Genomic DNA, 23,150 nt, shown 5'->3' with positions numbered 1-23,150 from the left:
TACAGTTGAAGTCGGAAGTTTACATACACTTAGGTTGAAGTCATTAAAACTAGTTTTTCAACCCCTCCAGAGATTTCTTGTTAACAAACTGTAGTTTTGGCAAGTTGGTTATGACATCTACTTTGTGCATGACACAAGTAACTTTTCCAACGATTGTTTACAGACAGATTATTTCACTTATAATTCACTGTTTCACAATTCCAGTGGGTCAGAAGTTTACATAGACTTATTTGACTGTGTCTTTAAACAGATTGGAAAATTCCAGAAAATGATGCCATGGCTTTAGAATCTTCTGGTAGGCTAATTGACATAATTTGAGTCAATTGGAGCTGTACCTGTGGATGTATTTCAAGGCCTACCTTCAAACTCTGTGCCTCTTTGCTTGACATCATGGGAAAATCAAAAGAAATCAGCCAAGACCTCAGATAAAAAATTGTAAACCTCCACAAGTCTGGTTCATCCTTGGGAGCAATTTCCAAATGCCTGAAGGTACCACGTTCATCTGTACAAACAATAGTATGCAAGTATAAACACCATGGGACCACGTAGCCTTCATACTGCTCAGGAAGGAGAAGCGTTCTGTCTCCTAGAGATGAACGTACTTTGGTGCGAAAAGTGCAAATCAATCCCAGAACAACAGCAAAGAACCTTGTGAAGATGCTGGAGGAAGCAGGTACAAAGTATCTATATCCACAGTAAAACGAGTACTAAATCGACATAACCTGAAAGGCCGCTCAGCAAGGAAGAAGCCACTGCTCCAAAACCGCCGTAAAAATGCCAGACTACGGTTTGCAACTGCACAAGGGGACAAAGATCGTACTTTTTGGAGAAATGTCCTCTGGTCTGATGAAACAAAAAAATAACTGTTTGGCCATAATGACCATCGTTATGTTTTGGAGGAAAAAGGGGGAAGCTTGCAAGCCGAAGAACACCATCCCAACCATGAAGCACAGGGGTGGCAGCATCATGTTGTGGGGGTGCTTTGCTGCAGGAGGGACTGGTGCACTTCACAAAATAGATGGCATCATGAGGCAGGAAAATTATGTGGATATATTGAAGCAACATCTCAAGACATCTGTCAGGAAGATAAAGCTTGGTCGCAAATGGGTCTTTCAAATGGACAATGACCCCAAGCATACTTCCAAAGTTGTGGCAAATGGCTTAAGGACAACAAAGTCAAGGTACTGGAGTGGCCATCACAAAGCCCTGACCTCGATCCTATAGAACTTTTGTGGGCAGAATTGAAAAAGTTTGTGCGAGCAAGGAGGCCTACAACCCTGACTCAGTTACACCAGCTCTGTCAGGAGGAATGGGCCAATATTCACCCAACTTATTGTGGGAAGCTTGTGGAAGGCTACCTGAAACGTTTGACCCAAGTTAAAGAATTTAAAGGCAATGCTACCAAATACTAATCGAGTGTATGTAAACTTCTGACCCACTGGGAATGTGGTAAAAGAAATAAAAGCTGAAATAAATAATTCTCTCTACTATTATTCTGACATTTCACATTCTTAAAATAAAGTGGTGATCCTGACTGACCTAAGACAGGGAATTTTTATAAGGATTAAATGTCAGGAATTGTGACAAACTGAGTTTAAATGTATTTGGCTAAGGTGTATGTAAACTTCCAACTTCAACTGTACCTATACAAACTTTACATTGTTTGCGAGATCAGACATACTATAATATCACTATAATCCAAGTGTTCATTTTTGGAACTTGCTTTCATTTCAGTGCATCTAATTTGTAAACGTTTCAACTGTATTAAATCATTACTTTTTTCAATTTCACAAAAAATTAACAACCATCAAAATAAATCGCTGAAAACGACAGATCCTCAAGTGGGTGGGTTATGCGCGTTGCTACTGGACGCACACGCACACACACACACACACACACACACACGCACACGCACACGCACACGCACACGCACACGCACACACACATCAAATCACTATACACACATAGGCACACATACACATGCGCAGACACACATACATAGATGTGTCAGTCGGTGTGATGGAAGAGACACATATCCACTCCAAACACATCCAAAAGCAGTGAGACCAACAATCCATTCACATACAGGGTCAAACCAAGGCTGAAACACTCCACCTTGAGCTGTTCAACGGCCTGACACAGTTACACATGCACATACTTCCACACAGTAACGCTGATACAGCCTTGTGTAGTGTCCAGACTGAAAGAGTGCTGTGTTGTTGTTTCATAAAGAGTAATTGTCCACTCAATCTGTTGTGTACAACACTGAAGAGGATAAATTGTTAAAGCAAGTGTGTGTGTGTGTGTGTGTGTGTGTGTGTGTGTGTGTGTGTGTGTGTGTGTGTGTGTGTGTGTGTGTGTGTGTGTGTGTGTGTGTGTGTGTGTGTGTGTGTGTGTGTGTGTGTGTGTGTGTGTGTGTGTGAGAGAGAGGCTACAATATATATTTATCAGTATCTGTGTGTTACGTTTTCTATAACATTAAAGTGTATGTTGTCTCCCTCTCTGTCTGACCTGCAGCACTGACTCCAGACAGCCTGACCCTACCGTCACTGCACCCTGAGGCCAGTCCCAGTCCAGTGAGCCCTGAGCCAGCCACACCCGGAGCACAGTCCCCCTCCCAGCTCCAGTACCGCAGCAAAGCACCACACCGACGCTTCTCAATGGAAGTGAGACAGGGAGGGAGAGTTGGGAAGAAGAAAATATTTATATAAAATACAGAGAGTTTAGATGTGATAAAGTTAATATTGACAGACCAATTAGTATAGTGTAGCTCAAAACACCAATCTGACAGGAACTGCTATACTGAGAGAGACACTAAGTAAATATAGCCTCCTGTACAAATTAGGTAACACATTACTTGAAGGGGGTACACATAAGGCATTCATAAAACCGTTATGAAACCAGTCATAACACCATTATGATATCATAAGAGCTACTGACTGGGTTCCACTCCAGGATGAGTGGCCATAACTTCCTCTCAGCCTCAGAACAGCAGTAGCTGCTACACAGCCCACAGGGAATTACAAGCCATCATCTGAATTTTCTTTCTTTACCGTCTCTCACTTTATTTCTTCTTCTTTGCTTCCACTAAACCCAGCCGTGACAGATACCTTTAGTGAGAGAATTCAGCCGTCTTACTTTAACAAAAATAACTGCAAAGAGCGACTCAGTCACGAACGCATATGTTTTTGCACGCACGCACAAACAAGCACACACACACACCCTGGGGAAATTCACATACACACAACATTTTTATTTTAGACAGTTGCAGATGTGTATTACATGGGGAAGTGTGAGATAGATAGTCACTCACAGCAGAAACTGTGTCAGAGGGTGAGAGACTGGGAGAAAAGATTAATTGAACAGAGGTTTGATTAATCTCGGCCTATATTCAAACAGATCTCCATTCATACAGAATAGACTCACAGAGAGAATGACATTCTCAAATCAATAGTTGTCTAATCATCCCTAGCTTTAAATGGCCACAATCCCTCCTCACCTGTGATAACCTATGTCTGGCGATGATCCTTCTGGTGAAATGTGTCATTGATCATGTGAGAATATTGCCCATTTATGATGGTATGTATATTGATGAATAATGATTGATTATGTGTGAGTGTTGCATATTGATGACGGATTATTGATTCTCTGCAGGACGTGAGTAAGCGTATGTCTCTGCCCATGGACATCCGCCTTCCTCCGGAGTTCCTCAAGAAGCTGCAGATGGAGAGAGAGATGGAGAGTGAGAACAACTCTCCTCCCTGCAAACCCCTCAGCCGCATGTCTCGACGGGCTTCACTGGTTAGTACCCCATACCTCGTACCCCTACTGTATACCTCATACCCCTATACCCTAATACACCCATACCCTAAATCAAACCCCTCAAACGCATGTCCCTACGGGCTTCACTGTTCAGTATCACATACCTGTACCACTATATACCATCATACACCCATACCCCAATACACTAAATCAAACCACTCAGACGCATGTTCTGACGGGCATCACTGGTCAGTACCCTGTACCCCCCTATACCCCAATAGCCTAATTTACCCATTAGGCTATACCTAGTAGGCTACCTCCTATACCCAATATCACAGTATCCCAATACCATGATCCCTAAATCATATGGTCATAACCATAAATATATCCCTTTACCAGCCATAACCCTACAGCACAGTTACCCTACACATAACTAACCAATATCCCAATACTGTAATAATACCCTATTGCCCTAACCATAGTAGGCTACCTTATGTGTTTTTCCATGCAGTCTGACATTGGCTTTGGAAAGCTGGAGACGTACGTGAAACTGGGCAAACTGGGAGAGGTGAGTGTGTGTCGCTATGGTCACGCTTTTTCAGCTGCAGTTCAAGGCACACATCCAGCTGATGGAATAGGTGCAGGATACAGAGAATAACATGTGAAAATAAAGGAGAAACTTGAAAGTAAAGGCGTGTGGGTATTATCAGTGTGTGGGTATTATCAGTGTGTGGGTATTCACCTTCCCTTTTACGTCATCTTAAGAAAGTCTAACAGGAAACAAGTGTGTCAACACAGTCTCTGGGAACCTACTGGGTTTCACCAATCTACAATAGCTGGATAGGTGTAAGCAATCCCCATACTTAGTTTTCTTCATATGTCTTACACCTATTCAGTCCTGCCAGATCTGTGAAGGGGAGTGAACATGGGCAGCATCAGGGTGGGAGCAGTGTTCTGGAATGTATTGCAGTCTAGGTCATCTCAAGCCAGAGGGGGGAGTTAAGACATGTGTTTACAGTAAACTAACAGAACCAATGAATGGTCAACCATGACTGCTCCTCCACATAACACTGTGGTCCTCTTTAAATACCTTCATCCTGCCATGAAACAAGTCAGTGTTTCAAGAGAGAGACAGCAATGACATAAAGCTACCTGGTAGCAAAATTAACCTTATTTCTTAATAGGTTATGGTTAGGGGTAAGGTTATGGGGTAGGGTTAGACTCAGTAGTTAAAAGGGTCAGGGTTAGACATTTGGCATTGACTATTCTTTCCTGTTTCCTATTTCCTGTTCCCGTGTAGGGGACGTATGCCACCGTTTTTAAGGGGCGGAGCAAACTGACAGAGAACCTGGTGGCGCTGAAAGAGATTAGGCTAGAGCACGAGGAGGGAGCGCCCTGTACAGCTATCAGAGAAGGTAACACACAGCACCCTATACAACCATCAAACCTCTCTCCTAACCTCTGTTCACCGCTCATCACACCACACATACCCACAAAGTGTTTCAACAGGGCTGAGATTTACTACAGTAGCTCAGTGGTGTCCCGTCCCCCCCCTCCCCCCAATAAATAAATGTAAATGGAAGAAACTCAGTTCGGCTTTCAATTTACTCTAGAAATGTGGAATAGTAGAATGCACAAGTTGCAATTTTGTTATTGGATAGTGCATCATCATGTCAGTCATTGCATACTGAGTGACATGATTATACATCTATTTATAACTTGTCAGAAATGTCCAGCTCAACTAGCCCATGTCAGCTAACGTTTTTTAGCCCATATATTGTTTTATATCGTTTGAGTCACTCAAATATCACATGAACACACATAAGACATGGCAAAATATGTAGAAATGCAGGAAATGTGCTTTAAAAACCCAACATTTTCTCTGCACCCCATGACAAAAATGTGTAGAATTGCAGAAAATATGCTTTAAACATGCAACATTTTCTCTCTGCCAACAAGAACAGTGTGAACAGTTTGTCATGAACAGTGCTTGTGCCCATAGAAATGGATGTGACGCCACCCAGTGGAGCTAAAATGTAATTACCATATCATCCATGCAGCCAGAGCTACATCCAACCATTTTCTCTGTCTCTCTGCAGTGTCTTTACTGAAGAACCTAAAACACGCCAACATTGTCACACTGCATGACATCATACACACAGAACGCTCCCTCACTCTTGTCTTTGAGTACCTGGTGAGTAGTTCAAACATCTTTCAAATACTTTGAGCAGTTTAATAATCAGTATCTTTTTTTGTACATAGCTTCATGTTCATATTAAAGTTCTTAAATAGTGTGTGTGTGTCTCTCAGGACAGTGATCTGAAACAGTACCTGGACAACTGTGGAAACCTGATGAGCATGAACAACGTCAAGGTTAGAGTTCGGCCACCTTTTAGAACAGACACCATGTAGTTGCCATTGAGCATTCCATTTATACATTCATGACAAGAATTTGGATTCTAATTTTAGAAGTTCTGTAACATTCTGTAGCATTGTTTAAAATTAAGAAATATTCCATGAATTGCTTTTGGTCAATACTTCTCATGGGGAGCTAACATGGCTGCCGTATGGAATTATTTGATTGTACTGTATCATGTAAATGCATCATAAAGCAGAAACCTCAATGTCCTAATTCTAAATATATGGCTCTTGTCACCCCTACTGAAAACAGTTCATCTTCTCTTATTCTCTCTCTCTGTAGATCTTTATGTTCCAGTTGTTACGTGGTCTGTCCTACTGCCATAAGAGGAAGATCCTTCACAGAGACCTCAAACCTCAGAACCTGCTCATCAACGACAAGGGAGAGCTCAAACTAGCTGACTTTGGTATGACATGCACACACGCACACACATACAGATAGTCCCCCCATACAGATAGATACACAGACATTGGTAACTTAGCAACCTTTTCAACACCCATTCGGCATGTAGATGACCAGATCAGTAGATAACGTTCCCTCTCGGAGATCCAGCTCATGACTGTTTGTTTGATTGGTCAGGTCTGGCACGGGCCAAGTCTGTCCCCACTAAGACCTACTCCAACGAGGTGGTGACTCTATGGTACCGCCCCCCTGAAGTACTTCTGGGTACCACAGAGTACTCTACACCCATCGACATGTGGTGAGTAGTACACTACACATATACACACAAATGCACACGCGCGCACACACAGACCTCCATTCTGACCAGAGACAGAATCATTTCAGAAAACCTCTACATGTCTGTCACATTGATTAACCTTCATTAACAACAATGGAAACCTAAATGAGAGAAACCATGTTTTGATCAATGTCTTGTCCACACTATACATAATCACAGCAACATAGCTAAGCTGTTCCTTCACTTAACTCACATGTAAGCCATCACTCCTGATATGAGCAATCACCATGGTGATCATTTCTGCATCACATGAATTTACCTTGAAAAGCCAAATGCTGTTATCCAGCAACACAATACAGCAACTTTGAACTAATTTGCAACACATTATTTTCATGAGTGGATGGGTCTCCATCAGAGCAGAGGACATCATTGTACTCTATTACACCTTGGCTTGTACACAGGCCTGCTCTTAGATTTGTGTGTGTGTCTCTGTTCTACTGACGAATCTCCCGCTCTATGTCAAATCAAGTTTTATTTGTCACATACTTTGTAAACAACAGGTGTAGACAAACAGTGAAATGTTTACTTATGTGTCTGTGTGTGTGTGTGTACATGGTGGTCTGGACCATGTGATGTGAGTCCATCAGTGTGAGTGTGTGTGCGGCTCCAGGGGTTTGTTATTTCCGTACACACTGTGAAGCATTACCACCTCCCTTCAGGCATTAGTCTCCAAAGAACACTTTGGACATGTTCCAGAACATCAAAACTGTGATGTATCATGGGTCAATTGTGAATGACTGACTGATCTACAAATAATCTGCTATGTCGAACGCCCCCTTTACTTTCCATTTCAATCCTCTGTGTCTGTGCTTCCTGTGTATGTGTTAAAGGGGCGTGGGCTGTATTCTATTTGAGATGGCGACAGGTCGTCCCATGTTCCCCGGCTCCTCAGTGAAAGAGGAGCTGCACTTAGTCTTCAGAATCATTGGTAATTCTACTCTTTCATTTATACCACTGGGCAATCGTGCTGGTAACTAGATTCAAAGACATACAGACAACCCCCCATACAGACATAGAATATGAAGCATTTACATTAACCTTTCTCTCTCTCTCGCTCTCTCTCAGGTACCCCAAAAGAGGACAGCTGGCCAGGTATCTCCAATAATGATGAGTTCAGATCCTACATGTTCCCCGAGTACAGACCTCAGCCACTCATCAACCACGTGCCTAGGTAACACAACCACAGCATTACTGCAATAAGACCACTCACCAACCACTAGCTCAGGTAACACAAACCACAACCCAGTAACATAACCAGAATCTACTGTCCTCTCCAGGCTGGATACTGAGGGGATTGACATGCTAACTGCTTTACTCCTGGTAAGTAAAACACTTACACCAACCTGTAACCACTAGTGTTCAATACCAAACCTTTATTCTGGTGTTGTGTGTATTTCCCTGTGTTATTTCAGTATGACACTAGGACCAGAGTCACAGCTGAAGCATCTCTTAGACACCCCTACTTCCTCAGCCTGGGAGAGAACATCCACAGTCTTGCAGACAGTAAGCCACACACATTAAATGCATTTGACTTCAATCATGTGGTGAGAATTATGTATTAAGTAGCAATTTATGTTTTGTGCTTCATGCTCTCTTCATTCTCTCTCACTCCCCCTCTCATTGTTCTCTCTCTCATTGTTCTCTCTCACTCCCTCTCACTTTCTCTCTCTCTCTCGCGCTCTCTCTCACACCCCTCTCTAGCCTCCTCTGTGTTTTCTCTCAGAGAAATTAAACTGCAGAAAGACCCAGGCCACCGCAGCTCAGTGTTCCAGCCTCCAGGTACAATACAGTACAACAAATACAGTACTACTCCCATAAACCATCACAATAACACGAATAACAACTACTGCAAATAAACCATGAAACATGTTCAGTTCATTCATGTGATCCTCCTGTTCTCTTTACCAAACCCAGGTCGGGGGAAGAACAGAAGGCAGAGCATATTCTAAAGGACGACCAGCCGATGGAGTGCAGACAGGGCGAGAGAAACCCTCAAGGAGGAATCGGCTTTGAAGACAAACACACTCCAATCCCTCATACAAACAGAAATACAAATGCAAACACAAACATCCAGGTCACATCAGTCTAACCTCAAAGGTCTTTCCTGGTTAAATAAAGGTTCAAGTTAAATTTACACAAACACACACATCTAACCCTCTCCCTCCCCACAACAGAGGATGGATACAGACAGGGTTTCTGAGAATAAACTAGCACTGCACCTCAAACGTCTTGAATCTGAGGTCCCTCTATGAGCATTCTACTGTCATGATTCTGGGACTGACCAAGAAGTATCTCCCATTCTCCTACCCAATCCCCTTCCTACTCAGCCCCCTGCAGACACCCAAGCTAACCAATCACTCTGCATGTTTCAATGATCTCCACTTCTCCCTTTCCCTTCCTCCTCTCCTGCTGTTCATGTCCCCTTGTAATAAAAGAACACAGAGTTAGCACCTTGCAACACAACCATCATCTGAGACCAAAACTCGAAATCCAAACTAAATCTGAGTGGTTGGGGAAGAGTCCATTTACGGCAAACCTGCCTCTACATAAACACCCCTTGATTTCACCTAGTTGGGATTTCATTCAAATCAGTATTACAGTTTTTGAAATGGCCTTAGTAAAATGTGCTTGAGATTTCTTTCTTCAAAATATGATATAAAGAAACCAATGGGCATTTGCTTTGCATTAGTGAATAACACACGTTTAGTGTTCGAATCACTGAGTTTCCTATTTGCACAAACCTGAAATCACCTCTGAAGAGTGTTCCTGGACTGGCTCTAGAGTAAGATGAAGAAGGATTAGACAAAGACTATTACATAATGAACCCGGAATTGCAAATGGAAACCGACTATTCCAATTGGTTTATTCACTTCCATTCACTGGAGCACAAATTCTGATCTCCCCCACTTCTCTCTGAAGTATGCAGTTGTTTCCTCCCCCTGTGAAATGGGCTTGGGAATTCCAATTGGCTCCCAGAGCAGATATAGGATACTTCCTGAATAATCTGGACATCACTGTCTAATCTGTCTCCATCTCATGCTTGGACCAAACCTCTCTTCTAACAGTCTCCCCCTACCTCTCGCCTAACCTCCTCTCACCTACCTCTCTCCTAACTTAGGGTGCATCTAGTCTTGAGGGGGTTCCTCTTCTCCTCTCATTCATCTAAACTGTTATAAAATGACAGGGTCACTGAAAAGCAATTTGGGGTAAGCCTACTAGGATTCAATCTGTTTACACCTCTGTGTGTCCAGCACATTTACATCTGATGAAAGAAAGGGAACAAGGAGAGGGAGCCACTATAGACTACTCAGATGCAGTTCTCTCTACCCCACACTTTCCTTGTCTCCTTTACTTCCTCACCACCTAACTGAAAAAACTGACAGGTAAAAGCAATATGGTGGACACTTATCCAGTCCTATCAGTGGTCATGAAGGAAATAAGGTAAGGAAGGGAAGCCAAAAGCATTGGGACACACTGGGAGAGATGGCGATCTGTGTATTACACTTTAAAACTTCCCCTCTGTTTATTTTAGCAACCTCTGGGGCAAAAGTATTAGCCTACTGTATATGTTTTGCTGTGGTAAATTAAGATATTTTAAATACTGTACTGTAATGAAAATAAATAATATATATATGTACCTTAAAGGCCCAATGCAGTCAAAAATGTGATAATCCTGTGTTTTATGCATATTTCCACACTGAGGTTTGAGTAATACTGTGAAAATTATGATAATGCCCTTTTAGTGTAAGAGCTGTTTGAAAACACCACCTGTTTACTGCCAGGCGGTAAATTAGTTAATAGTCAAATAAGAAAGAGAGTTCCAAACCTCTCTGGCAATATCAGCTAGTTTTCAGTTTTCCCCTCAATCAGACCACTCCCATACAGTCTTAGCTTCTTAGCAAAGAGCAATTTCTCATTTTGCTATCTGGTTATTTAGATATTAGTTTCTTTTTGACAATTTTAATTGACAGCAATCCCAGTAAGGTACTTAATTGTAACCCAGAAATGACTTGATGTCTGATAAAAACATCTGCATTGGACCTTTAAGAGATGTTTTTCTTCTTTCTCAGTGAATTTTATGCCACATGATACAAGTGATGACTACTAATGACTGTAGATGATGTCTAAATGTTTTATAAAAGATAAAGTATATTTAGATTTTGTATAAAATGTGATATTCAATATTTTGCGTGATTTATCTACAGCACAATTATTAAAACCAGAAACTGAATGTATTGTGACTGCCAAGAAGCCAAAAGTGATCAAATAATAAATAACTGATAAATTAATAAATTATATCATTCTGTAGCACAATGACCGTCTCTGATTCAGTACTTATACATAATACAGTCTATGACTGAGTGTCTTCAATCATGAAGGAAAATAAATAGAAAGCAAGAAAATGTAGTGTTCAATAGGTGTCACAATTCCAAATCTTGCCTTTCATACTAACTTGGACATCTAATCATCCATATTTTGTCACTCATGATCCACTTTATGATATTGACCATAACCTATTTATTAAGATCATGAATCTCGTGATCATAATGTGATTGAGGAAGACCGACAGGAGTCGCAACACAGACCACTAGTCAATGGACAGACCCAGCAAGCGTAAAACTATTCCATAAAAAAGCATTACACGGAAAATAACGACAATGGCACTTCACATAACATAGATTATTGCTAAACAGTCAAATCTAGCGTGGAATATGCCCTTCTCTCCTACCGAGCAGCACAGTTGAGTTCAGTGATGGACATCAGTCGCCAGGGGGGGGGGGGTGCACTGCGAGTTTGACAGGTCTAGAAGTGTGACGTAACTGGAAAAAAACAACAACAGTTTATTAACTCAATTTACTAATGATGTGCAGGCATCCCAACTTAGCCAGCCAAATTTAAATAACTTCAGGGGGTTTGTTGTCGGCGCACGCCAAGGTCTCCTTATAACCTTCGTCTCAATTCAGCTCCAGTGCTCGTCACGGCAACAACGAGATGTTAGTAGATGATCTGGTCTGGGCTTTGTTCAAGCACCACTGGCAGCACACCCTGACCTACTGGAGCGTGTTCTTTAGTTTCGGGCTGTGTGTTGCGTTCCTGGGGCCAACCATCCTGGACCTGAGGTGTCAGACCCAGTCCACTCTGCAGGAGATCACCTGGGTCTTCTTCGCCCAACAGCTCTCCCTCATGCTGGAGAGCGCCCTGGGAGGACTCTTCAAGAAGACGTGAGTGTCAGATGTCTGGCTACTGGTGTGGCCAATGTGTATCAGCCAGGGTTGGGGGAAATTTAGTTTCAAGTGATTTTGAAACTATAACCTGGGATTTGTTTTTCAGCAACAGCAATTAACAGCAGCCCCTCCACTAGTAAACAGGATGGTGGTCTTGATGATCCTTTCCAATAAATATCAAGGGTCTTATTCTGGTGACATGATTGTCGATGCCTGACTGCTGTTTGACGAATACAAATATTCTGGCTCTTATCCACAATAATCATCTTGTAGACTAGTCTACCCGCTCAGCCTACCCGCACTGTATCTGCAAGCTGTTGGCTAGAGCGCACTTTCCAAGACCAGAGAAGGCAAATGTTGCTATTTATTTGTGACAACTATCGGTAGAGTTGAAAATGCGATGGAAATACAACTTACGCGACAATGTACATTTTGTGTCCACTATGTCATCACACACTGATTTTTACCGCAACAAGTCCGTTTGGTGGAAACGCACCACTGGTGGAAAAATGTGCATATAAATATGTTGAATTGTTTTATGTTGAATAAATGACTGTGAACATGTATTTTTCAGAATCTAGACATACTCCATATTTCAGAGAACACTATAAGGAGTATAATGACACCAACATAGTGTCTATCATGTACAGTCGTGGCCAAAAGTTTTGAGAATGACAAATATTAATCTTCACAAAGTTAGCTGCTTCATTGTCTAGATATTTTTGTCAGATGTTACTATGGAATACTGAAGTATAATTACAAGCATTTCATAAGTGTCAAAGGCTTTTATTGACAATTACATGAAGTTGATGCAAAGAGTCAATATTTGCAGTGTTGACCCTTCTTTTTAAAGACCTCTGCAATCCACCCTGGCATGCTGTCAATTAACTTCTGGGCCACATCCTGACTGATGGCAGCCCATTCTTGCATAATCAATGCTTGGAGTTTGTCAGAATTTGTGGGTTTTTGTTTGTCCACCTGCCTCTTGATGATTGACCACAAGTTCTCAATGGGATTAAGGTCTAAGGAGTTTCCTGGCCATGAACCCAAAATATCGATGTTTTGTTCCCCGAGCCACTTAGTTATCACTTTTGCCTTATGGCAAGGTGCTCCGTCATGCTGTAAAAGGCATTGTTCGTCACCAAACTGTTCCTGGATGGTTGGGAGAAGTTGGATGTGGAGGATGTGTTGGTACCATTCCTTATTCATGGCTGTGTTCTTAGGCAAAATTGTGAGTGAGCCCACTGCCTTGGCTGAGAAGCAACCCCACACATGAATGGTCTCAAGATGCTTTACTGTTGGCATGACACAGGACTGATGGTAGCGCTCACCTTGTCTTCTCCGGACAAGCTTTTTTTCCGGATGCCCCAAACAATCAGAAAGGGGATTCATCAGAGAAAATTACTTTACCCCATTCCTCAGCAGTCCAATCCCTATACCGTTTGCAGAATATCAGTCTGTCCCCGATGTTTTCCCTGGAGAGTAGTCGTTTCTTTGCTGCCCTTCTTGACACCAGGCCATCCTCCAAAAGTCTTCGCCTCACTGTGCGTGCAGGTGCACTCACACCTGCCTGCTGCCATTCCTTAGCAAGCTCTGTACTGGTGGTGCATCGATCCCGCAGCTGAATCAACTTTAGGAGACTGTCCTGGTGCTTGCTGGACTTTCTTGGGCGCCCTGAAGATTTCTTCACAACAATTGAATTGCTCTCCTTGAAGTTCTTGATGATCTGATAAATGGTTGATTTAGGTGCAATCTTACTGGCAGCAATATCCTTGCCTGTGAAGCCCTTTTTGTGCAAAGCACTGATGATGGCACGTGTTTCCTTGCAGGTAACCATGGTTGACAGAGGAAGAACAAGGACTCCAAGGACCACCCTCCTTTTGAAGCTTCCAGTCTGTTATTCGAACTCAATCTGACCTTATCTGGACGGCTCTGACTTAGAATACGTGGACAACTACAAATACCTAGGTGTCTGGTTAGACTGTAAACTCTCCTTCCAGACTCACATTAAGCATCTCCAATCCAAAATTAAATCTAGAATCGGCTTCCTATATCGCAACAAAGCATCCTTCACTCATGCTGCCAAACATACCCTCGTAAAACTGACCATCCTACCGATCCTCGACTTCGGTGAAGTCATCTATAAAATAGCCTCCAACACTCTACTCAACAAACTGGATGCAGTCTATCACAGTGCCATCCGTTTTGTCACCAATGCCCCATACACTACCCACCGTTGCGACCTGTATGCTCTCGTTGGTTGGCCCTCACTTCATACTCCTCGCCAAACCCACTGGCTACAGGTTATCTACAAGTCTCTGCTAGGTAAAGCCCCGCCTTATCTCAGCTCACTGGTCACCATAGCAGCACCCACTCGTAGCACGCGCACCAGCAGGTATATCTCACTGGTCACCCCCAAAGCCAATTCCTCCTTTGGTCGTCTTTCCTTCCAGTTCTCTGCTGCCAATGCAAAAATCTCTGAAGCTGGAAACACTTATCTCCCTCACTAGCTTTAAGCACCAGCTGTCAGAGCAGCTCACAGATTACTGCACCTGTACATAGCCCATCTATAATTTAGCCCAAACAACTACCTCTTCCCCTACTGTATTTATTTATTTATTTATTTTGCTCCTTTGCACCCTATTATTTCGACTTTGCACATTCTTCCACTGCAAATCTACCATCTACCAAATCTACCATTAATTTAATATACTTGCTATATTGTATTTACCTCGCCACCATGGCCTTTTTTTGCCTTTACCTCCCTTATCTCACCTGATTTGCTCACATTGTATATAGACTTATTTTTCTACTGTATTATTAACTGTATGTTTTGTTTATTCCATGTGTAACTCTCTGTTGTTGTATGTGTCAAATTGCTATGCTTTATCTTGGCCAGGTCACAGTTGCAAATGAGAACTTGTTCTCAACTAGCCTACCTGGTTAAATAAAGGTGAAATAAAAAATAAAAATCTCTGTGGTTTTTGCCATAATCCCACTTTGCCACCATGTGCTGATGCTTGCCGTTGCCATGGCAATATCTGACATGGCGATGGGGGGTGACTGACACCATTGCCAACCAGCAGCTGGTGAAACTACCAGAAAGATTCAGCAGTGTTCCTACAGGTCGGGGAGGGGGGATGGAGGGGAGGAGAAAGTGAGGGGTCAGGGTTATTTTTATCACAAATTGCACCATAATGATTCTCCCCTCCTATCTCCTCAGGTCCTGCATTTCTTCATAGGGCTGGGTGCGGTGAGTCCCCTGGTAGCAGACCCTGTCCTGTCTGAGGGGAGTTGTGTTCTGGGGGGAGACATGACAGCCAACTCCTCCACTGACCTCCATCACCTTCGCAGCTCCCTGGCAGGCAAAGGGACAACCCCACTCCACAATGTATCCCACCACTACCACCTCCACACAGAGGGCATCATCATCACCACCAACATCTCCTACACATTCTGGATCATGTCTTTTTATTAATGTAAGTGTATAAGCACTTTGTTAGCTTTTAGAATGTTGTGTTGTAGCTGTGTTTGATACAGTAGCTGCAGGTTAGCAGTAGTGGCTGGTTGATTTGAATAACAAAACAAAGGGAGATTGTACCGCGGGGCAAGCTTCCTGTAGATCACTGAGATAGATGGCTCTTTTAAATAGACAATAACCAGCGAGTCACAGCTTTTTTAATTTAATATTTTCAATTGTGTATGTTCTTTCTCTAGCTGCCTGTACCTGTAGCAGTGTATTTGTTGATGTACCATGAGCGGCTGTTTCCCTGCTCCAACCAAAGCCCTCGCCTGCTGGACAAGGAAAAAAACTCAGAGAAGAACGAACAGGACCATAACATCCAGGGTAAGACACATCTCACCCAACCCAGGGGTAAGTCTAACAATACTCCCCTCACACCACCACAGGGTAAGACACCTCACACATTCACCCAACCCAATGTAAGACCCCCCCCCCCCCCTTAAATATCCACAACAGCTGCCAGGGTAGAACCCCATAGACACTACAGCCCCAACTCCAAACGTCTCACCAACTAAAACATGGCTAGTGCTGGGCTGGAATAAAAGCCTGAACACTGTAGCTGTCCAGGCCTGGGGTTGAAGAACCCTGAACTAAACATGTCATTCTGTACTGTAAATCCAGGTCACGGGGGTTTGCTTGGCTGCTGTAACTATGGTGATATGAAGGATCGCCCCGCCTCTTACTTCCTCTTCTACATTCTGGGTGGAGCCGTGCTCTTCATCACCGACGGCATCATTGTGAGACTGAACTTTTCCACACACACACACGACTGCTCACTGTCAACCTACAATTCCTGTTTGTTCAACCCAGGGTTCCTACACAGGATTAACCTACGCAGTGTCTCCACCCCTCTCTCTGCCACATAAGATGGCTGGCTATTTGACCAGTGAGTTCTGGGCATCTGTCACCGCGGGCAGACTGGCATCTATATATCTGTCATACAGATACACACAACAATGACTAATCAATGTCAGCCTGCTACAGACACACTTCTGTTTTTGTAAACTGTGAGTGTGTGAGTGTTGAAGTGAGAAGTGAAACGGCTTTATATGACGTGTCTGAGAAAGACATTATTGGAGAGATGATCAGATATTTGAGATTGGTGTATATTTTAAAACAGTCAGGTGGTTACATAGAGGTCTTTATTGCACACTCGTACAACACACACACATACAATGTGAAGAGCACAAAACCCAGTTTGAATTCAAATAAAGTCATAAATATATGCAGTAGAATGTTATTCTAAGTCCAGGTATGCTACAGCAAAAACAAACATTTAGAGGTAGATTACGCATGGTAAATATTCTGATGTCCTCCTTACAACTGTATTTAGAGAGAAGGCATGAACATATGATAACCAAAATAAATATCTGTACCTCTTTCCTGCTCTCCTGCCCTTCCTTCTATTTCAAGTGGGGGTGATAGTGTTGCAGTGTCTGCTATTGATCCTGTACTCCAGCCATGTGTTCATCTTCACGGGGGCATGTGTGTTAGTCCTCTTCATCAGCAGTTTGTTCCCCTGCATGGTGGCCCTCACAGACGATATGGTAAACTATAAAGGTACACACACAGTAGGAATGCTTGTATTTGAGATTTATATAGATAGTCTCCTCTCCCTGCCTCAGGTTGTCACTACAGTCCTGGTGACCAGTGCTGGTACAGGAGAGATGGTTCTGCAGCTTCTCACAGGACAGGTAAGGAACACAGGTGTGTGTGTGTGTGACTGCTTTTTATGAATAGACTGTGTATACCAGGGATCATCCACTAGATTCCGCCCCGGGACGATTCTTTATTGAGCAGATAGTTGGGGGGGCCAGAACATAATGACAAATCATTTGTAGATTGCAAATTGACCGCAAGAAGCCCAAACAGATATAATATTTTACTAAAACAATCATTTCAAACGTTTTCTTATATTTTGAATACAATCACTTGTTTCTCTATAATGCTGGGAATAGTTAGGAACAGGTTTCCAAAATTAAAATCATTCAGAGCTGATTTCCTGTTGGTTTTAGTCTTTTTTATGTTCAATAATGATTGAACTCTTGGGGGCCAAATACAACCACACGCAGGCCAAATTTGGCCCGTGGGCCACTAGTTGGGGAACCCTGGTGTACATTGTGTTGTAATGTGTTTCTCTCTTCAGTTGATCCACAGTAAAGGCAGTCATAGTTTCCTGTTGGTTAGTCTGATCTCATCCTACATCGGATTCACTGTGTTCCTTGGCCTACTCTACATTCAACACCTACACAGGAGCTCCCAAGCAGGTACACACATACAGTTTATGAGTAAACTAAAACGGTCTTATTTATTTCTCTCTACAGCCAAAGGTGCTAGTAAGGAAATCGCCATGACAGAGAAGCCTTCAAGCTAGTGATGGAGGCCGTGAGGATGAAACAAGGGACAGAGATGAAGACTGTATGATCATTTTCTTTTTAAAAGACACAGTAAAGGGGAACAAAGCGACGACCCAAATGTTTAAAATGCCTGGAGGACCGGCAGCAACCACTGGAATTGATCCAGACTTTCTCCTCCTCTCTTCCAGCTCTCGTCAACACCCAGAGACAGTCAAGTTCAACCCAAAGACAATCCCTTCTTACCCAGTATCCACCCTCAGAGCAAACACAAACTCAGACGGTTGATTCAGATTTAGCTGGCTTTACATACTTACAAAAGTCAATCCACCCAGAAATCAGCTGTTTGGAATTATGAATTTAAGATTTATTTTGTATGTTAGAACTGGGAAATGTTATGCATTAGCTGTCTGAATGACTGTGGCATTCATAAACTAGGAGTTGGAGAGTAGATGTTAACTTTTCTTGTTTGTGTGTTAATAAAGCAGTGCTTGTTCATGTCTTTGTCTTTCTAAATACTGTCTGACCATGACACAGTGTAAAGCCATGAACATGCTGAGACCAAAGCCTCCTCCATTGACATGCTGCTTCTATATACTCATGTCAGCTGGTATCCTGCTGGATCCTTGACTAATCCCAGTGTCTTATAAAGAGCTTTAATGTAGACAATGACCCGTGTGACTCAGGTGGAGCAATGACATGAGGACAGATGGTGTTGCTGTGTGAGCAAGGTGTGGGGGTTAACTCACGGGGCCATCGTTAGATAAAAAAGTGTGCATTTTTTGGCGGAACTCCGTCAGGGTCTCAATTTACTGTTGAGTTAGATTAGTAGAATGAATACACAAGGTGCAATTTTGAAATTTGGTTGTGCATAAGTTTCTCTTATGTCAGTCACTCAATTAGCCAACCAAATCCCCCAAAAGTTTGGGCCGGCCCTGTTACCTCAAACACTTGTGTCACGGGGCCAGCCTTCCAAATCTCTTGTTGACTTGTGAGAAGCTTAGTCTTCCAGGGCTAAGGAAACACAGACAAGGCGACTAGATTTTTTGTTTTATTTTTATAGTCTCACGTTATAAACGCTTCCTACTTCTCAAACATACACACACGGCTGCACCACTCCAAGACAAGTAGCATGTAAACCTGTAAAAAGCATGCTGAACTAAAACAATTTACAGAAGTGAACAAAAGTGTAGAAGCAAACGGTCAGTTTGTCATTTAACCTATAAAAGGAAGGGGAGGGACAATGACCCAAAACACACCTCCAGGCTGTGTAAGGGCTATTTGACCAAGAAGGAGAGTGATGGAGTGCTGCATCAGATGACCCGGCGTCCACAATCACCCGACCTCAACCCAATTGAGATGGTTTTGGATGAGTTGGACCGTAGAGTGAAAGAAAAGCAGCCAACAAGTGCTCAGCATATGTGGGAAATCCTTCAAGACTGTTGGAAAAGCATTCCAGGTGACTACCTCATGAAGCTGGTTTGGAGAATGCCAAGAGTGTGCAAAGCTGTCATCAAGGCAAAGCATGGCTACTTTGAAGAATCCTAAATATAAAATATTTTTATTTGCTTACCACTTTTTGGGTTACTACATGATTCCATATGTGTTTTTTCATAGTTTTGATGTCTTCACTATTATTCTACAAATGCGTCTCTGTGTAAAGTGGATTTAGAGTTTTTTTCCCTCTAGTTGCACACTGATAGAAATTAGGTCAAGCAGATTTCAGTTTTCCTGCATTAAAATCCCTTTTATTATATGCTTATGGCCCTATACAGCTCGTTGTGTGCAGTCTTAGTGCCAGCATCGGTTTGTGTTGGTAAATAGACAGTTATGAAAAATATAGATAAACTCTCTTGGGAAATAGTGTTGTCTACTGCCTTTAATGAGGTACTCTAGCTCAGGTGAGCAAAACCTTGAGACTTCCCTAATATTAGAGAAAGGCAGATTATCCACTCGTCAGGTAACCTGCTCACCGGCCTCATCTTACTAATGATGGGGATTTGGGCCTGGTCTGGGTAGAGCAGTATGTCCTTCGCATCCGACTCATTGAAGAAAAAATCCTTGTCCAGATCGAGGTGAGTACTTGCTGTTCTGATGTCTAGAAGATATTTTTGGTCATTAGCAACAATGGCAGAAACATACAAAATACCACACTTAGTCAGGAGCCTGTAAAATGACAGCTATCCCCTCCAGCGCCATCCAGTGTTAATATTGTTAAACATACAGCATGTCAATGTTCTAAAAAGAGTGCCCCAAAGTACACTGTTAAGGCCTAACCTATTTGCAAGACAACCACCGGTTGGATCTGGATCTGACAATTAATCTTGATGGTTGTACAGTCGACTCAAATAAAACTGTAAAGGACCTTGGCGTTACTCTGGACCCTGATCTCTCTTTTGACGAACATGTCAAGACTGTTTCAAGGACAGCTTTTTTTCATCTACGTAACATTGCAAAAATCTGTAACTTTCTGTCTAACAATGATGCAGAAAAATGTATCCATGCTTTTGTCACTTCTAGATTAGACTACTGTAATGCTCTACATTCTGACTACCCGGATAAAGCCCAAAATAAACTTCAGTTAGTGCTAAACATGGCTGCTAGAATCTTGACTAGAACCAAAAAATGTGATCATATTTCTCCAGTGCTAGCTTCCTGTTAAGGCTAGGGTTGATTTCAAGGTTTTACTGCTAACCTACAAAACATTACATGGGCTTGCCCCTATCTATCTTTCCAATTTGGTCCTGCCGTACATACCTACACATACGCTACGGTCACAAGACGCAGGCTTCCTTATTGTCCCTAGAATTTCTAAGCAAACAGCTGGAGGCAGGGCTTTCTCCTATAGAGCTCCATTTTTATGGAATGGTTTGCCTATCCATGTGAAAGATGCAGACTCTGTCTCGACCTTTTTAAGTCTTTATTGAAGACTCATATCTTCAGTAGGTCCTATGATTGAGTGTAGTCTTTAGTCTAGGGGTGTGTAGTCTAGGGGTTGAAGGTGAACAGAAAGGCACTGGAGCGACGAACCACCCTTGCTGTCTCTGCCTGGCTGGTTCACCTCTCCACTGGGATTCTCTGCCTCTAACCCTATTACGGGGGCTGAATCACTGGCTTACTGTTGCTCTTCCATTCCATCCCGAGGAAGGGTGCGTCATTTGAGTGGGTTGATTCTCTGAAGTGATCTTCCTGTCCGGATGCCCCCCCCCCCCCTCGGGTTCGTGCTGTGGGGGAGAACTCATTGGGCTATACTCGGCCTTGTCTCAGGGTAGTAAGTTGGTGGTTGAAGATATCCCTCTAGTGGTGTGAGGGCTGTGCTTTGGCAAAGTGGGTGGGGTTATATCCTGCCTGGTTGGCCCTGTCCGGGGTTATAGTCGGACAGTGCCAGTGTCTCCCGACCCCTCCTGTCTCAGCCTCCAGTAATTATGCTGCAATAGTTTATGTGTCGGGGGCTAGGGTCAGTCTGTTATATCTGGAGTATTTCTCCTGTCTTATCCGGTGTCCTGTGTGAATTTAAGTATGCTCCCTCTAATTCTCTCTTTCTCTCTCTTTCCCTTATCTCGGAGGATCTTAGCCCTAGGACCATGCCTCAGGACTACCTGGCCTGATGACTCCTTGCTGTCCCCAGTCCACCTGGTCGTGCTGCTCTCCAGTTTCAACTGTTCTGCCTGCGACTATGGAACCCTGACCCTGACTCTCTACCGCACCTGCTGTCTCTAACTCTGAATGATCGGCTATGAAAAGCCAACTGACATTTACTCCTGAGGTGCTGACCTTTTGCACCCTCTACAACCACTGTGATTATTATTATTTGACCCTGCTGGTCATCTATGAACATTTGAACATCTTGGCCATGTACTGTTATAATTTCCACATGGCACAGACAGAAAAGGACTGGCCACCCCTTAGAGCCTGGTTCCTCTCTAGGTTTCTTCCTAGGTTCCTGCCTTTCTAGGGAGTTTTTCACAGCCACCGTGCTTTTACATATGCATTGATTGCTGTTTGGTGTTTTAGGCTGGGTTTCTGTATAGCACTTTGTGACATCGGCTGATGTAAAAAGGGCTTTATAAATAAATTTGATTGATATTCTTTAGTCATGGTCCATGTGTTTCACTCAAAACCTTGTATTTTCTCTTTCTCTCCCTCAGTATCCATATCTCTCTCTGTCTGTCCGTTAGTCTCTCTCTCTTGCATTTCAGCTATGTAGTATGAGTTGATACATTTAGTAGGTACGTCCAATCCCATCACCACTCCACCGTCTAAACCACTCTCTCCCCATCCTACCCTCTACTGCTCCCTTACTCCAAGTTCGTCCCGTCTTTCTCCTCTCCCACACCCTACTCGCTCCCACTCCACCTTCAACCTCTCTCTCTCATTTCTCCTACCCTCTACCTCTCCCCCACCTCTTGTGTCTATCCCAGAGCAAAATAAGCGGTAACTGCGAGCTGCAGTTTTCCAGCTGTGCTGCACATGTAAAATGTCCAGTGTTAATCCATAAATGCGTTATGTACCTTTGTTTGTAACAAATGTTTTTTCCCCCTTCTTTCTCACAGTGATGTGTGGCAGCCCCATGCCTAGGATGATGGCGTGTCATATGACTATGCCCAGGTCTATGGGCAGTATTCATTTTGTAAACATAATAGTGACAAAATATTTGTCAAACACCTATTTTTCAGCAGCAATTGAGGAGACTATAACTGACTAAATAAACCTAGAAAAACCATTAATTTGACTTAAACAGGAGGAGACTAAATTATCTGTGACTAAAATCTGACTATTGAGTGGACAGGACAATAGTTTTTGGAGAGATTGAGAGCTTTCCAGTGATAAGCACAATTATTTTGTACAGCACAGATGCGCAACACAGTTCCGTTTAGCAGTGTGAAGGACGCGCCACACCCGACATACAGCCTAGCCTATATCAGCTTGTGAATTGATGGATTCAGCTTGTGAATTGATGGATTCACAAGCATCAATTCACAAGCTGATATAGGCTAGGCTGTATGTCGGGTGTGGCGCGTCCTTCACACTGCTGAACGGAACTGTGTTGCGCATCTGTGCTGTTCAAAATAATTGGGCTTGGGGAGCAAGCGATGAGTGTGAGCAGACAGGCTCCGCCTCCTATTAT

At 43.0% G+C, this 23,150-nt stretch overlaps 1 protein-coding gene and 1 pseudogene across 3 annotated transcripts in view; both read left to right on the top strand.

Annotated features, from left to right (window-relative positions):
* The window catches only part of cdk18 (cyclin dependent kinase 18), a 56,260-nt gene extending 45,026 nt beyond the window's left edge, over positions 1-11,234 (top strand). For all 3 annotated transcript variants that reach the window (XM_055869536.1, XM_055869538.1, XM_055869537.1), the window contains 14 exons: positions 2,518-2,666; positions 3,655-3,801; positions 4,274-4,330; positions 5,063-5,177; positions 5,862-5,956; positions 6,073-6,135; positions 6,464-6,587; positions 6,761-6,881; positions 7,751-7,848; positions 7,986-8,091; positions 8,198-8,240; positions 8,333-8,423; positions 8,622-8,699; positions 8,835-11,234. In XM_055869536.1, the coding sequence (XP_055725511.1) occupies positions 2,518-2,666; positions 3,655-3,801; positions 4,274-4,330; positions 5,063-5,177; positions 5,862-5,956; positions 6,073-6,135; positions 6,464-6,587; positions 6,761-6,881; positions 7,751-7,848; positions 7,986-8,091; positions 8,198-8,240; positions 8,333-8,423; positions 8,622-8,699; positions 8,835-8,869 (1,322 nt within the window). In that variant the 3' untranslated portion in view covers positions 8,870-11,234. The remainder of the gene's footprint in view (positions 1-2,517; positions 2,667-3,654; positions 3,802-4,273; positions 4,331-5,062; positions 5,178-5,861; positions 5,957-6,072; positions 6,136-6,463; positions 6,588-6,760; positions 6,882-7,750; positions 7,849-7,985; positions 8,092-8,197; positions 8,241-8,332; positions 8,424-8,621; positions 8,700-8,834) is intronic.
* Positions 11,235-11,885: 651 nt separating this feature from the next.
* LOC129816041 (major facilitator superfamily domain-containing protein 4A-like) lies at positions 11,886-18,042 on the top strand (annotated as a pseudogene).
* The last annotated feature ends 5,108 nt before the right edge of the window (positions 18,043-23,150 follow it).

Source organism: Salvelinus fontinalis, chromosome 18 (genome assembly GCF_029448725.1).
Source record: "Salvelinus fontinalis isolate EN_2023a chromosome 18, ASM2944872v1, whole genome shotgun sequence".
Lineage (NCBI taxonomy): Eukaryota > Metazoa > Chordata > Actinopteri > Salmoniformes > Salmonidae > Salvelinus > Salvelinus fontinalis.
The sequence above is the reverse complement of the archived record's forward strand: the minus strand, read 5'-3'. Positions and strand labels throughout refer to the sequence as shown.